Here is a 17,502-nt window from a genome sequence, read left to right as displayed (position 1 = left end):
TGGACTGGCTATTTTTCTGTGAGGCACGTTCCAATTATAGTGCGGTGGCGCCGTGCATGATGATGATTCTCCCAGGGACCTTTCGCCGCTGCTGCGCTGCCGCGACCGGCTGCGCTCGCTCAGCATGTACAATTTGAAGAGCTGTGGCGGTGAGGAGGCGGTGTTGTGTCAGCTGCAGCAGCTGCAACACCTGGACGTGTCGGACGATCGGGACCACCCGCTAGACCTGCTGCACCCATTGCGCCACGACGTGTCCTGGCTGCTGCGCGACCCCCACCGCTTCCCGCATCTCGTCTCGCTCGACCTGTCGGGCAAGGACGGACTCACTGTCGCTGCACTCAGGTACATGGCACCCCACATGACATTATGCTACAGTAAAACCTCAATAATTTGGACTCTATCACCTCGAAATCGTGGGTAACTGAAAGAATAACTGCAGTCCCATATTTTTGGATTCAACTTTTATCGGAAAATTTTGAACTGGTGACCTGTACCAGCCCAGTTAATTTGAATATCCGGGATGCTGTATGGAAGCAGCTCATCCTGATTTCTCCACAAACCTGGTGGAGTGATGGCTCTTTGGAGCCGCGATGGAATTGCTGCAAGCGATGACAATTCTTGATAGGTGAGGCACCTCAGCCCCAGCACAGAACTGGCCCACGATTCGGCTTGTGGACTGCCAAAGTGTGTGCCTGCAGAGTAGAAGGTACGTTTATTGCAGCGTAGCAGGGGAGACTGGTTTCAATGTCGCATGCTTTCTGCCAAGGCAGTGTCTAGTGGACGCGCTGGTATTGAAGTGCCCCGCATCTATAGTAGCTATTAACGTCAGTGCGTGACCTGCGACACAGCAATTCTTACTGAGTGCCCATGATTGGTTGACTGCATGTCATACTAGCCTGTGCCAAGCCGTAGAGGAATAAGAGCCGATCACAGATGGTCGGCGGGAAAGGCCTTGAAAAGGCATGTGGCACTGGGGAGGAGACAGGAATGGTTTGCACCTACGTTGCTGCTCCTGTATTGTATTGTTTTTCTCGAATTTTTAACTCGATTATCAGCTAATTTGGCCAGATATTGTGGTTTTACCACAGTCGAATTTATGAAAAAATGTGCAGTATACGATCGCTGGCAAGTATTCGGAAATTTTCGAAATATTCGGAAATTCGCAAATATCAATTTTCGAATACGAATACGAATCGAATATCAAACATATTCGATTCGTATTCGAAATTTCGAATATTCGCACACCCCTAACTATTAGCTTAGCCAGCCCATTTTAACATGATAGCAATAAAGGCCCTGTTCTCTAGAAAATTCGGCGTTGATGTTGGCGCCGCCGTTGTGAGCGAAAAATCACGTGAGCCTGCGGTGTCAACACAACCTGCCCACTGGATAGTGAGCAAAGTGCCTACCATGGCAGGTGGCAGTTAAATTATTGATTGGTTGCTCGGGAAGAGCAACCTGCGCCGTACAAGGCGCACCGCTTTGAGCGCCTGCCATTGCGGGGCAGTGACTCGCCACTTAACCGCTGCACCACTGTGCCAGAAGGTGTACGAGGACTCCCAGGGATCTATGAATGTAAAGTAAAGGATGACTTTCTGCATATGTGGAAATTAACCCATTACGCTATTGCATCCTACCCTTAAGGCGGAGCCTAGGTGCCTCCCAAATTTTTTTTCCTGTGTCCTATTTTGTGCTGTGTTCAGTTATTTCGAAGACCCGCTTAAATTTTGTGCTGTGTTCAGTTATTTCGAAGACCCGCTTAGTTCAAACATTGTTCACAATCCCAATGACTCTGAAATAATGAGGTTTTACTGTATTTGCTTCCTTTCTTGGCTTCTATGCTGTTGGACTGTCACACCTCCCTTATTCAAAACGAATTCAATCAATGTTTATTTGCAACATGCTTTAGGATATCTAGATTAATCACGATATCTCACTGTACTACCTGGCTATTTAGCAGCCTGTGGGCTGACATTTTTAAGGGATAACTGGGCTGCTGCCGGACCCATTTCTTGTTGTTGCTGCAGCTCGGTGCCATTTGATGTTTGATGGTGCATGTGATGCTGTGTCAGTCACCTCTGGCTCTAGCTCAGGGTGCCCGCAGCATAGATTGCAAAGGGCATGCGGGTTGAGTCAATTCACACACTTTCCTCTTGAGGGATTGACACCGACATATGCTACCCATCATGCTAGGGGACCATGAAATGATATCGATGGGCTTATTGTAGTGCAAGAGATCTGTAGAGGTGGTCTTTGTGGGCATTCCAGCCAAATCAGAAAGCTCTGCGTGTACCGTATAATTTAGAAATAATTTTTTGAAAAACGCTATCGTAGTAGCTCGCAACTGATTAAGGTGACACACCTCACCTTGCATCCCCTACCCCGATGATGTCAGTGGGCAGACAGGGCCAGCCTTCAAGCTTGCCATATCTGCCCACTGACATCATCAGGGTAGGGGATGCAAGGTGAGGTGTGTCACCTTAATCAGTTGCGAGCTACTGCGATAGCGTTTTTCAAAAAATTATTTCTAAATTATACGGTACACGCAGAGCTTTCAAATTTGGCTGGAATACCCACAAAGACCACCTCTACAGATCTGTTGCACTACAATATGCCCATCGAAAATGATTTCATGGTCCCTTAGCTTGATGGGCAGCATATGTCGGTGTCAAACCCACAAGAGGAAAGTGTGTGTATTAGAAAGTGTGTATTAGAAATAATTTTATGAAAGTATATATTACAGCAATGGCAATGCGCCTCAGATACAACGAACGACAGTGACAGCTGAGCTCTATAACAGAGTGAATGAGAAGGCGCCGTAAATTCGGTCCCGCAGTCGAAAAGTGGGCACATCCTGCCAGCGTGTAGACCAAACAGTTTGTCCTAGCAAAAAGCTTGTCCTAGTGACACCCCCACCCCCTTCCAAAACAGCATGGCCACCCCAAAAAAAAAGCAATAAGAAGTCATCGTTGAAACCAGCGGCTAAGCATGCATCTACAGGCTGCATTGTCAACAGGCAGTGCATTTGATACGTTCCCATGTGCATATGTGTTGCGCTAGCTTCGCTGCTGCATCCCCACAACTTTGACGAGAGTCGGGAGATGACCTACCACCATGAGCGCTTATGTCGTAATTACTAGTAGTAATGTGTCCTTAGAGCAGCCATTGGCAGAAATGATTTCGGCGGGAAGCACGTGGCCACTCTGGACAGCTTGGAAAGAGCTGTTCAGGGCCTGCATAACAAAGCATGAACACCAGTTCTGCGTGACTGCATTTTTTGCTGTGATAGGGAAGGTCCACTTACTACAACGAACACGATACAACGAACACGATCTCCATAGCCATCATGTTCGTTATAAGTGCACTCGACTGTACTCTCACAGAATTGCACTCTTATAGCCGCAGAAAATTATATTTTTCCTCTGAATCCTGTATAATGGCTGCAGGATTAAGAAGATGTGGCAGAAGGCAGGATCAACATGTACTGCATGCCCATTGCCTTGCTACAGGTTAAAACATTCTTAGCACTATTTTTTTGCAAAGCACAAATTTTGTTTCTGAATTTTTTAGCATCCATTGGCATATCTAGAGCAAGAAGAATTTCACACGAGAAATTTAAAAGTTGCCAACTTGAAACACAAACAATGGCTTGACCTTCATTATGGTCCTAGGAATGGAACACAACAAATGCATTGTCAAAACAGAAAACAGTCGTAAACAAACCTGCTTCACAAGGCATCTGTCTACGCCGGAAACCGTAATGGAGAAAAACGCCCATTGCTCGAGCATTTTGCCACAATGCACAGCTGCTACGGTTCATGAAACAATTTTTTTACAGTACTTTCTGGTCGATTTTAGCAGTGAAACTTCGGCACAGCCCCCCAAAGAAAATGAAGCGGCATACAAGCGCATGCAATTATCAGAAAAATCAATTTTTTGGTCATTTGTTTTTAAATTTCAAAGCCAAGTCTCTCGTTAACTGTATCTTGCAGTACAACACGCATGTTCAGTGCATGTGGCCAAGGATTTTGTGGGGCAGGTGGGGGACACAGAAACTTAAGTGTAGAGTTCACTTGTGGGAACTACTGGCAGCCTTGTTGAGTGCTGACAAGGGTCTCTCTGTTGACCGTTGTGCAGGAGCTTCCTAGAGGCCCACCCCAAGATGAGGTTTCTGGGCCTGATGCAGACAGATGCCTGCTTCGACGACTTCTTCACTCGCGAGCTCCCTTCCCACTCTGATCTTGTGGTGAGCGAGTTTTTTCTTCTTTTTTTTTTCTTCTTTTATGAGGTGCAGGTTGTGGCTCACGGTTTAGTGCATGGGAACACATTCGTCGCATCACTTCTAAGAGTGTTGATTGGCCCCACCAGATGCTGCTTTCATGTTATTGTGTGCATGGATATTTACTCAAAGTGGCAGGGATTGGTGATAATGATCAGTAGCTTGCAGAGATTCGGCAGTAATGTAACGCTTTATATATCAAAGTGCTTATTAGAGGAGTCTTGTTTAACCCTTTGGCATGGCAGTTTTTGGTTCCATTCAAATGAAATAATTTCCCACCTAAATATTATATTCAGGCCTTAAGAAAGCAATTTGTTAGGTTTCCAGCGCAAAATACTAGTGGTTGATGCTTTGCAGGGACATGCAAAATATCATACAACGTGTCATAATTGATGAAAATAGCAATATCAAAATGCCTCAACCTATCTTGTAAACACCTGATGGATCGTGGAAATAATTTTTATTTCAAAGGTGCACATTATGCTTGAAATTATGAAAAAAAAAATTATGTTACTACTGATGGGAAAATATGTCTGCACAGAAATAGCAGACGACGTCGTGTTGCACCGCTCAAAGTTTTGTGAGATATTATTTACTGTGTTCCTTATGTGGCATAAAAGACCAGGTTGTTTGTGAGATGAAGGATGCGAAATTCACCTGAAAGGAAGAGATCACTGCTGTGGTGCAGCCCACTCAGAAAAAGCTGTGAGTTTGCTTTGTGTGTAGTTGTGTACATAGCGTGTCAGAGCATTTATTGTAGGCATGTGTGAGTAGTGGATTTTTGGTTTGAAGTGAATTCAAATTGAATAGTAATTGTGTTCGAATTAGTTCGAAGCAAATGTTTCGAATACTTCTGGCACACAAAAAAGGTTGAACGGCACATTAGGAATTTTCAAAATCTTGTATTTTTCAAATGCACAAGGCCATTACATAAAAAAAAAAAGAGAGAATGGATTGAAGCTTTGTCACACTCATTGGAGCTGTGTCGTGCTTCTGCAAAAATGACCATCGGAAACTGGGGGAGCTGACGTATATGCAGTGTGTACGTATGTGTGAGACCTATATGTGGGGCCTCCAACAGCTGCTCTCAATTGTGACTACGTTGTTGCGCAGCTGTTGCTTTTAAGCGGTGACTCCATGACATCTGCTATGTGTATGTACCACGTGCCCAGCGCCACCCCGCGTCAGGCACTGCAAATGGCACCCATATCATGTGTCTTGTGCTGGCTCTTTTTTGTGCTCGCGACGTCGTACTTGCTTAGTGAATTTTATGCAGAGAAGAGCGGCAGCGGCAGCTGCAGTCAGTGCAGACTCGTTCTGTGGAAGTCAAGGGAGCTGCGCGTCATCTGATTAGAGAGATTTAGCATATGATTCCTTTCTGCGGGGAGCCGTTTTGCATGTGCAGATCGCCACGAGCATGCCACATGGCGCTAGGCGCCGGCCTGCTGTTTGCACGCCAGCCCCATCAGGACCAATCAATGCATGCACACTGCCGGCGCATGTAAGCGGATCACACTATATAAAGTCTCTCTGTTGATGCATGCCGCCGTGCCAGTTACAGCGCACGCACACCACAGGTAGAGCATGGCCACAGACACCTGACAGGTACAAGTCTGAGCGCCATGCTTTTGCCTGCTCGCGTCTGTTGCCTTGAGCGTGCCTAGACCAGTTTTGGCATATGTGCAGGGCGCAAAGTCAGGGCTCTGGTTGCGCACGCACATCGGTGCCGTACTGGAGGAGGTGTGCTGAACCTAAACCGATTGCAGCAAGAATTCCGAAACATTATTCACTCGAGCTGAATACTTCGACATTTTGAATACCAAACATTCAGATCGAATCGAATATCGAGCACTTTATTTGACCGAATATTCAAAGTTAATCAAATATTTGTATATGTCTAGTTTATTAACTTCATCATCCATAATTATCATCATCATCAGCCTGACTACGCTCACTGCACAGGCAAAGGCCTCTCCCATTAACCCTGTCCTTTGCCCGCTGTGGCCACCGTATCCCTGCAAACTTCCTAATCTCATCCACTCACCTAACTTTCTGCCACCCAATGCTACGCTGCTTGCTTCCTCTTGGAATCCACTCCGTTACCCTTGAGGACCAGTGGTTATCTTTCCTTCACATTACATGCCCTGACCAAAACTTTCTGCCACGCCATGCTACGCTGCTTGCTTTCTCTTGGAATCCACTCCGTTACCCATGAGGACCAGTGGTTATCTTTCCTTCGCATTACATGCCCTGATCAAAACTTTCTGCCACCCCATGCTACGCTCCTTGCTCTCTCTTGGAATCCACTCCGTTACCCTTGAGGACCAGTGGTTATCTTTCCTTCGCATTACATGCCCTGACCAAAACTTTCTGGCACCCCATGCTACGCTGCTTGCTTCCTCTTGGAATCCACTCCGTTACCCATGAGGACCAGTGGTTATCTTTCCTTCGCATTACATGCCCTGACCAAAACTTTCTGGCACCCCATGCTACGCTGCTTGCTTCCTCTTGGAATCCACTCCGTTACCCTTGAGGACCAGTGGTTATCTTTCCTTTGCATTACATGCCCTGATCAAAACTTTCTGCCACCCAATGCTACGCTGCTTGCTTCCTCTTGGAATCCACTCCGTTACCCTTGAGGACCAGTGGTTATCTTTCCTTCACATTACATGCCCTGACCAAAACTTTCTGCCACGCCATGCTACGCTGCTTGCTTTCTTTTGGAATCCGATCCGTTACCCTCGAGGACCAGTGGTTATCTTTCCTTCGCATTATATGCCCTGACCAAAACTTTCTGCCACTTTATGCTACGTTGCTTGCTTTCACTTGGAATCCACTCCGCTGCCCTTGAGGACCGTCGATTATCTTTCCTTTGCATTACATGCCCTGATCAAAACTTTCTGCCACCCAATGCTACGCTGCTTGCTTCCTCTTGGAATCCACTCCGTTACCCTTGAGGACCAGTGGTTATCTTTCCTTCACATTACATGCCCTGACCAAAACTTTCTGCCACCCCATGCTACGCTGCTTGCTTTCTCTTGGAATCCACTATGTTACCCATGAGGACCAGTGGTTATTTTTCCTTCGCATTACATGCCCTGACCAAAACTTTCTGCCACCCCATGCTATGCTCCTTGCTCTCTCTTGGAATCCACTCTGTTACCCTTGAGGACCAGTGGTTATCTTTCCTTCGCATTACATGCCCTGACCAAAACTTTCTGGCACCCCATGCTACGCTGCTTGCTTTCTCTTGGAATCAACTCCGTTACCCATGAGGACCAGTGGTTACCTTTCCTTCGCATTACATGCCCTGACCAAAACTTTCTGCCACCCCATGCTACGCTCCTTGCTCTCTCTTGGAATCCACTCCGGTACCCTTAAGGACCAGTGGTTATCTTTCCTTCGCATTACATGCCCTGACCAAAACTTTCTGCCACCCCATGCTACGCTCCTTGCTCTCTCTTGGAATCCACTCCGTTACCCTTGAGGACCAATGGTTATCTTTCCTTCGCATTACATGCCCTGACCAAAACTTTCTGGCACCCCATGCTACGCTGCTTGCTTTCTCTTGGAATCCACTCCGTTACCCATGAGGACCAGTGGTTATCTTTCCTTCGCATTACATGCCCTGACCAAAACTTTCTGCCACCCCATGCTACGCTCCTTGCTCTCTCTTGGAATCCACTCCGTTACCCTTGAGGACCAGTGGTTATCTTTCCTTCGCATTACATGCCCTGACCAAAACTATCTGGCACCCCATGCTACGCTGCTTGCTTCCTCTTGGAATCCATTCCGTTACCCATGAGGACCAGTGGTTATCTTTCCTTCGCATTACATGCCCTGACCAAAACTTTCTGCCACCCCATGCTACGCTCCTTGCTCTTTCTTGGAATCCACTCCGTTACCCTTGAGGACCAGTGGTTATCTTTCCTTCGCATTACATGCCCTGACCAAAACTTTCTGGCACCCCATGCTACGCTGCTTGCTTCCTCTTGGAATCCATTCCGTTACCCATGAGGACCAGTGGTTATCTTTCCTTCGCATTACATGCCCTGACCAAAACTTTCTGCCACCCCATGCTACGCTGCTTGCTTTCTCTTGGAATCCACTCCGTTACCCTTGAGGACCAGTGGTTATCTTTCCTTCGCATTACATGCCCTGACCAAAACTTTCTGGCACCCCATGCTACGCTGCTTGCTTTCTCTTGGAATCCACTCCGTTACCCATGAGGACCAGTGGTTATCTTTCCTTCGCATTACATGCCCTGACCAAAACTTTCTGCCACCCCATGCTACGCTCCTTGCTCTCTCTTGGAATCCACTCCGTTACCCTTGAGGACCAGTGGTTATCTTTCCTTCGCATTACATGCCCTGACCAAAACTTTCTGGCACCCCATGCTACGCTGCTTGCTTTCTCTTGGAATCCACTCCGTTACCCATGAGGACCAGTGGTTATCTTTCCTTCGCATTACATGCCCTGACCAAAACTTTTTGCCACCCCATGCTACGCTCCTTGCTCTCTCTTGGAATCCACTCCGTTACCCTTGAGGACCAGTGGTTATCTTTCCTTCGCATTACATGCCCTGACCAAAACTTTCTGGCACCCCATGCTACGCTGCTTGCTTCCTCTTGGAATCCATTCCGTTACCCATGAGGACCAGTGGTTATCTTTCCTTCGCATTACATGCCCTGACCAAAACTTTCTGCCACCCCATGCTACGCTGCTTGCTTTCTCTTGGAATCCACTCCGTTACCCTTGAGGACCAGTGGTTATCTTTCCTTCGCATTACATGCCCTGACCAAAACTTTCTGGCACCCCATGCTACGCTGCTTGCTTTCTCTTGGAATCCACTCCGTTACCCATGAGGACCAGTGGTTATCTTTCCTTCGCATTACATGCCCTGACCAAAACTTTCTGGCACCCCATGCTACGCTGCTTGCTTCCTCTTGGAATCCATTCCGTTACCCATGAGGACGAGTGGTTATCTTTCCTTCGCATTACATGCCCTGACCAAAACTTTCTGGCACCCCATGCTACGCTGCTTGCTTTCTCTTGGAATCCATTCCGTTACCCATGAGGACCAGTGGTTATCTTTCCTTCGCATTACATGCCCTGACCAAAACTTTCTGGCACCCCATGCTACGCTGCTTGCTTCCTCTTGGAATCCATTCCGTTACCCATGAGGACGAGTGGTTATCTTTCCTTCGCATTACATGCCCTGACCAAAACTTTCTGGCACCCCATGCTACGCTGCTTGCTTCCTCTTGGAATCCATTCCGTTACCCATGAGGACCAGTGGTTATCTTTCCTTCGCATTACATGCCCTGACCAAAACTTTCTGGCACCCCATGCTACGCTGCTTGCTTTCTCTTGGAATCCATTCCGTTACCCATGAGGACGAGTGGTTATCTTTCCTTCGCATTACATGCCCTGACCAAAACTTTCTGGCACCCCATGCTACGCTGCTTGCTTCCTCTTGGAATCCATTCCGTTACCCATGAGGACGAGTGGTTATCTTTCCTTCGCATTACATGCCCTGACCAAAACTTTCTGGCACCCCATGCTACGCTGCTTGCTTCCTCTTGGAATCCATTCCGTTACCCATGAGGACCAGTGGTTATCTTTCCTTCGCATTACATGCCCTGACCAAAACTTTCTGGCACCCCATGCTATGCTGCTTGCTTTCTCTTGGAATCCATTCCGTTACCCATGAGGACCAGTGGTTATCTTTCCTTCGCATTACATGCCCTGACCAAAACTTTCTGCCACCCCATGCTACGCTCCTTGCTCTCTCTTGGAATCCACTCCGTTACCCTTGAGGACCAATGGTTATCTTTCCTTCGCATTACATGCCCTGACCAAAACTTTCTGGCACCCCATGCTACGCTGCTTGCTTTCTCTTGGAATCCACTCCGTTACCCATGAGGACCAGTGGTTATCTTTCCTTCGCATTACATGCCCTGACCAAAACTTTCTGCCACCCCATGCTACGCTCCTTGCTCTCTCTTGGAATCCACTCCGTTACCCTTGAGGACCAGTGGTTATCTTTCCTTCGCATTACATGCCCTGACCAAAACTTTCTGGCACCCCATGCTACGCTGCTTGCTTTCTCTTGGAATCCACTCCGTTACCCATGAGGACCAGTGGTTATCTTTCCTTCGCATTACATGCCCTGACCAAAACTTTCTGCCACCCCATGCTACGCTGCTTGCTTCCTCTTGGAATCCACTCCGTTACCCTTGAGGACCAGTGGTTATCTTTCCTTCGAATTACATGCCCTGACCAAAACTTTCTGCCACCCCATGCTACGTTGCTTGCTTTCTCTTGGAATCCACTCCGTTACCCTTGAGGACCAGTGGTTATCTTTCCTTCGCATTACATGCCCTGACCAAAACTTTCTGCCACCCCATGCTACGCTCCTTGCTTCCTCTTGGAATCCACTCCGTTACCCTTGAGGACCAGTGGTTATCTTTCCTTCGAATTACATGCCCTGACCAAAACTTTCTGCCACCCCATGCTACGCTGCTTGCTTTCTCTTGGAATCCACTCCGTTACCCTTGAGGACCAGTGTTTATCTTTCCTTCGCATTACATGCCCTGACCAAAACTTTCTGCCACCCCATGCTACGCTGCTTGCTTCCTCTTGGAATCCACTCCGTTACCCTTGAGGACCAGTGGTTATCTTTCCTTCGAATTACATGCCCTGACCAAAACTTTCTGCCACCCCATGCTACGCTGCTTGCTTTCTCTTGGAATCCACTCCGTTACCCTTGAGGACCAGTGGTTATCTTTCCTTCACATTACATGCCCTGACCAAAACTTTCTGCCACCCCATGCTATGCTGCTTGCTTTCTCTTGGAATCCACTCCGCTACCCATGAGGACCAGTGGTTATCTTTCCTTCGAATTACATGCCCTGACCAAAACTTTCTGCCACCCCATGCTACGCTGCTTGCTTCCTCTTGGAATCCACTCCGTTATTCATGAGGACCAGTGGTTATCTTTCCTTCACATTACATGCCCTGACCAAAACTTTCTGGCACCCCATGCTACGCTGCTTGCTTCCTCTTGGAATCCACTCCGTTACCCATGAGGACCAGTGGTTATCTTTCCTTCGAATTACATGCCCTGACCAAAACTTTCTGCCACCCCATGCTACGCTGCTTGCTTTCTCTTGGAATCCACTCCGTTACCCTTGAGGACCAGTGGTTATCTTTCCTTCACATTACATGCCCTGACCAAAACTTTCTGCCACGCCATGCTACTCTGCTTGCTTTCTCTTGGAATCCACTCCACTGGCGTTTATCTTTCCTTCGCATTACATGCCCTGACCAAAACTTTCTGCCACGCCATGCTACGCTGCTTGCTTTCTTTTGGAATCCACTCCGTTACCCTTGAGGACCAGTGGTTATCTTTCCTTGGAATTACATGCCCTGACCAAAACTTTCTGGCACCCCATGCTACGCTGCTTGCTTCCTCTTGGAATCCACTCCGTTACCCTTGAGGACCAGTGGTTATCTTTCCTTCGCATTACATGCCCTGACCAAAACTTTCTGCCACGCCATGCTACGCTGCTTGCTTTCTCTTGGAATCCACTCCACTGGCGTTTATCTTTCCTTCGCATTACATGCCCTGACCAAAACTTTCTGCCACGCCATGCTACGCTGCTTGCTTTCTTTTGGAATCCACTCCGTTACCCTTGAGAACCAGTGGTTATCTTTCCTTCGCATTACATGCCCTGACCAAAACTTTCTGCCACGCCATGCTACGCTGCTTGCTTTCTTTTGGAATCCACTCCGTTACCCTTGAGGACCAGTGGTTATCTTTCCTTGGAATTACATGCCCTGACCAAAACTTTCTGGCACCCCATGCTACGCTGCTTGCTTTCTCTTGGAATCCACTCCGTTACCCTTGAGGACCAGTGGTTATCTTTCCTTCACATTACATGCCCTGACCAAAACTTTCTGCCACGCCATGCTACGCTGCTTGCTTTCTCTTGGAATCCACTCCACTGGCGTTTATCTTTCCTTCGCATTACATGCCCTGACCAAAACTTTCTGCCACGCCATGCTACGCTGCTTGCTTTCTTTTGGAATCCACTCCGTTACCCTTGAGAACCAGTGGTTATCTTTCCTTCGCATTACATGCCCTGACCAAAACTTTCTGGCACCCCATGCTACGCTGCTTGCTTCCTCTTGGAATCCACTCCGTTACCCTTGAGGACCAGTGGTTATCTTTCCTTCACATTACATGCCCTGACCAAAACTTTCTGCCACGCCATGCTACGCTGCTTGCTTTCTCTTGGAATCCACTCCGTTACCCTTGAGGACCAGTGGTTATCTTTCCTTCGAATTACATGCCCTGACCAAAACTTTCTGGCACCCCATGCTACGCTGCTTGCTTCCTCTTGGAATCCACTCCGTTACCCTTGAGGACCAGTGGTTATCTTTCCTTCACATTACATGCCCTGACCAAAACTTTCTGCCACGCCATGCTACGCTGCTTGCTTTCTCTTGGAATCCACTCCGTTACCCTTGAGGACCAGTGGTTATCTTTCCTTCGCATTACATGCCCTGACCAAAACTTTCTGGCACCCCATGCTACGCTGCTTGCTTCCTCTTGGAATCCACTCCGTTACCCTTGAGGACCAGTGGTTATCTTTTTTTCGCATTACATGCCCTGACCAAAACTTTCTGCCACGCCATGCTACGTTGCTTGCTTTCTCTTGGAATCCACTCCACTGGCGTTTATCTTTCCTTCGCATTACATGCCCTGACCAAAACTTTCTGCCACGACATGCTACGCTGCTTGCTTTCTTTTGGAATCCACTCCGTTACCCTTGAGGACCAGTGGTTATCTTTCCTTCACATTACATGCCCTGACCAAAACTTTCTGCCACCCCATGCTACGCTGCTTGCTTTCTCTTGGAATCCACTCCACTGGCGTTTATCTTTCCTTCGCATTACATGCCCTGACCAAAACTTTCTGCCACGCCATGCTACGCTGCTTGCTTTCTTTTGGAATCCACTCCGTTACCCTTGAGGACCAGTGGTTATCTTTCCTTCGAATTACATGCCCTGACCAAAACTTTCTGCCACCCCGTGCTACGCTGCTTGCTTTCTCTTGGAATCCACTCCGTTACCCTTGAGGACCAGTGGTTATCTTTCCTTCACATTACATGCCCTCACCAAAACTTTCTGCCACGCCATGCTACTCTGCTTGCTTTCTCTTGGAATCCACTCCACTGGCGTTTATCTTTCCTTCGCATTACATGCCCTGACCAAAACTTTCTGCCACGCCATGCTACGCTGCTTGCTTTCTTTTGGAATCCACTCCGTTACCCTTGAGGACCAGTGGTTATCTTTCCTTGGAATTACATGCCCTGACCAAAACTTTCTGGCACCCCATGCTACGCTGCTTGCTTCCTCTTGGAATCCACTCCGTTACCCTTGAGGACCAGTGGTTATCTTTCCTTCACATTACAGGCCCTGACCAAAACTTTCTGCCACGCCATGCTACGCTGCTTGCTTTCTCTTGGAATCCACTCCACTGGCGTTTATCTTTCCTTCGCATTACATGCCCTGACCAAAACTTTCTGCCACGCCATGCTACGCTGCTTGCTTTCTTTTGGAATCCACTCCGTTACCCTTGAGAACCAGTGGTTATCTTTCCTTCGCATTACATGCCCTGACCAAAACTTTCTGCCACGCCATGCTACGCTGCTTGCTTTCTTTTGGAATCCACTCCGTTACCCTTGAGGACCAGTGGTTATCTTTCCTTGGAATTACATGCCCTGACCAAAACTTTCTGGCACCCCATGCTACGCTGCTTGCTTTCTCTTGGAATCCACTCCGTTACCCTTGAGGACCAGTGGTTATCTTTCCTTCACATTACATGCCCTGACCAAAACTTTCTGCCACGCCATGCTACGCTGCTTGCTTTCTCTTGGAATCCACTCCACTGGCGTTTATCTTTCCTTCGCATTACATGCCCTGACCAAAACTTTCTGCCACGCCATGCTACGCTGCTTGCTTTCTTTTGGAATCCACTCCGTTACCCTTGAGAACCAGTGGTTATCTTTCCTTCGCATTACATGCCCTGACCAAAACTTTCTGGCACCCCATGCTACGCTGCTTGCTTCCTCTTGGAATCCACTCCGTTACCCTTGAGGACCAGTGGTTATCTTTCCTTCACATTACATGCCCTGACCAAAACTTTCTGCCACGCCATGCTACGCTGCTTGCTTTCTCTTGGAATCCACTCCGTTACCCTTGAGGACCAGTGGTTATCTTTCCTTCGAATTACATGCCCTGACCAAAACTTTCTGGCACCCCATGCTACGCTGCTTGCTTTCTCTTGGAATCAACTCCGTTACCCATGAGGACCAGTGGTTACCTTTCCTTCGCATTACATGCCCTGACCAAAACTTTCTGCCACCCCATGCTACGCTCCTTGCTCTCTCTTGGAATCCACTCCGGTACCCTTAAGGACCAGTGGTTATCTTTCCTTCGCATTACATGCCCTGACCAAAACTTTCTGCCACCCCATGCTACGCTCCTTGCTCTCTCTTGGAATCCACTCCGTTACCCTTGAGGACCAATGGTTATCTTTCCTTCGCATTACATGCCCTGACCAAAACTTTCTGGCACCCCATGCTACGCTGCTTGCTTTCTCTTGGAATCCACTCCGTTACCCATGAGGACCAGTGGTTATCTTTCCTTCGGATTACATGCCCTGACCAAAACTTTCTGCCACCCCATGCTACGCTCCTTGCTCTCTCTTGGAATCCACTCCGTTACCCTTGAGGACCAGTGGTTATCTTTCCTTCGCATTACATGCCCTGACCAAAACTATCTGGCACCCCATGCTACGCTGCTTGCTTCCTCTTGGAATCCATTCCGTTACCCATGAGGACCAGTGGTTATCTTTCCTTCGCATTACATGCCCTGACCAAAACTTTCTGCCACCCCATGCTACGCTCCTTGCTCTCTCTTGGAATCCACTCCGTTACCCTTGAGGACCAGTGGTTATCTTTCCTTCGCATTACATGCCCTGACCAAAACTTTCTGGCACCCCATGCTACGCTGCTTGCTTCCTCTTGGAATCCATTCCGTTACCCATGAGGACCAGTGGTTATCTTTCCTTCGCATTACATGCCCTGACCAAAACTTTCTGCCACCCCATGCTACGCTGCTTGCTTTCTCTTGGAATCCACTCCGTTACCCTTGAGGACCAGTGGTTATCTTTCCTTCGCATTACATGCCCTGACCAAAACTTTCTGGCACCCCATGCTACGCTGCTTGCTTTCTCTTGGAATCCACTCCGTTACCCATGAGGACCAGTGGTTATCTTTCCTTCGCATTACATGCCCTGACCAAAACTTTCTGCCACCCCATGCTACGCTCCTTGCTCTCTCTTGGAATCCACTCCGTTACCCTTGAGGACCAGTGGTTATCTTTCCTTCGCATTACATGCCCTGACCAAAACTTTCTGGCACCCCATGCTACGCTGCTTGCTTTCTCTTGGAATCCACTCCGTTACCCATGAGGACCAGTGGTTATCTTTCCTTCGCATTACATGCCCTGACCAAAACTTTTTGCCACCCCATGCTACGCTCCTTGCTCTCTCTTGGAATCCACTCCGTTACCCTTGAGGACCAGTGGTTATCTTTCCTTCGCATTACATGCCCTGACCAAAACTTTCTGGCACCCCATGCTACGCTGCTTGCTTCCTCTTGGAATCCATTCCGTTACCCATGAGGACCAGTGGTTATCTTTCCTTCGCATTACATGCCCTGACCAAAACTTTCTGCCACCCCATGCTACGCTGCTTGCTTTCTCTTGGAATCCACTCCGTTACCCTTGAGGACCAGTGGTTATCTTTCCTTCGCATTACATGCCCTGACCAAAACTTTCTGGCACCCCATGCTACGCTGCTTGCTTTCTCTTGGAATCCACTCCGTTACCCATGAGGACCAGTGGTTATCTTTCCTTCGCATCACATGCCCTGACCAAAACTTTCTGGCACCCCATGCTACGCTGCTTGCTTCCTCTTGGAATCCATTCCGATACCCATGAGGACGAGTGCTTATCTTTCCTTCGCATTACATGCCCTGACCAAAACTTTCTGGCACCCCATGCTACGCTGCTTGCTTTCTCTTGGAATCCATTCCGTTACCCATGAGGACCAGTGGTTATCTTTCCTTCGCATTACATGCCCTGACCAAAACTTTCTGGCACCCCATGCTACGCTGCTTGCTTCCTCTTGGAATCCATTCCGTTACCCATGAGGACGAGTGGTTATCTTTCCTTCGCATTACATGCCCTGACCAAAACTTTCTGGCACCCCATGCTACGCTGCTTGCTTCCTCTTGGAATCCATTCCGTTACCCATGAGGACCAGTGGTTATCTTTCCTTCGCATTACATGCCCTGACCAAAACTTTCTGGCACCCCATGCTACGCTGCTTGCTTTCTCTTGGAATCCATTCCGTTACCCATGAGGACGAGTGGTTATCTTTCCTTCGCATTACATGCCCTGACCAAAACTTTCTGGCACCCCATGCTACGCTGCTTGCTTCCTCTTGGAATCCATTCCGTTACCCATGAGGACGAGTGGTTATCTTTCCTTCGCATTACATGCCCTGACCAAAACTTTCTGGCACCCCATGCTACGCTGCTTGCTTCCTCTTGGAATCCATTCCGTTACCCATGAGGACCAGTGGTTATCTTTCCTTCGCATTACATGCCCTGACCAAAACTTTCTGGCACCCCATGCTACGCTGCTTGCTTTCTCTTGGAATCCATTCCGTTACCCATGAGGACCAGTGGTTATCTTTCCTTCGCATTACATGCCCTGACCAAAACTTTCTGCCACCCCATGCTACGCTCCTTGCTCTCTCTTGGAATCCACTCCGTTACCCTTGAGGACCAATGGTTATCTTTCCTTCGCATTACATGCCCTGACCAAAACTTTCTGGCACCCCATGCTACGCTGCTTGCTTTCTCTTGGAATCCACTCCGTTACCCATGAGGACCAGTGGTTATCTTTCCTTCGCATTACATGCCCTGACCAAAACTTTCTGCCACCCCATGCTACGCTCCTTGCTCTCTCTTGGAATCCACTCCGTTACCCTTGAGGACCAGTGGTTATCTTTCCTTCGCATTACATGCCCTGACCAAAACTTTCTGGCACCCCATGCTACGCTGCTTGCTTTCTCTTGGAAT

General features: G+C 48.2%; 1 protein-coding gene and 1 long non-coding RNA gene across 4 annotated transcripts in view; one reads left to right on the top strand and one right to left on the bottom strand.

Moving 5' to 3' along the window:
- Window positions 1-17,502, top strand: part of LOC144110512 (protein zyg-11 homolog B-like) — a 193,880-nt gene that overhangs the window by 18,951 nt on the left and 157,427 nt on the right. For all 3 annotated transcript variants that reach the window (XM_077643491.1, XM_077643489.1, XM_077643490.1), the window contains exons 5-6: window positions 76-342; window positions 4,138-4,246. In XM_077643491.1, coding sequence (XP_077499617.1) covers window positions 76-342; window positions 4,138-4,246 — 376 coding nt within the window. The remainder of the gene's footprint in view (window positions 1-75; window positions 343-4,137; window positions 4,247-17,502) is intronic.
- Window positions 374-17,502, bottom strand: part of LOC144110513 (uncharacterized) — a 148,627-nt gene continuing 131,498 nt past the window's right edge. Inside the window, exon 3 of the long non-coding RNA XR_013309856.1 lies at window positions 374-692. This is a non-coding gene — a long non-coding RNA (uncharacterized LOC144110513). The remainder of the gene's footprint in view (window positions 693-17,502) is intronic.

Source organism: Amblyomma americanum, chromosome 11 (assembly GCF_052857255.1).
Source record: "Amblyomma americanum isolate KBUSLIRL-KWMA chromosome 11, ASM5285725v1, whole genome shotgun sequence".
Lineage (NCBI taxonomy): Eukaryota > Metazoa > Arthropoda > Arachnida > Ixodida > Ixodidae > Amblyomma > Amblyomma americanum.
The sequence above is the reverse complement of the archived record's forward strand: the minus strand, read 5'-3'. Positions and strand labels throughout refer to the sequence as shown.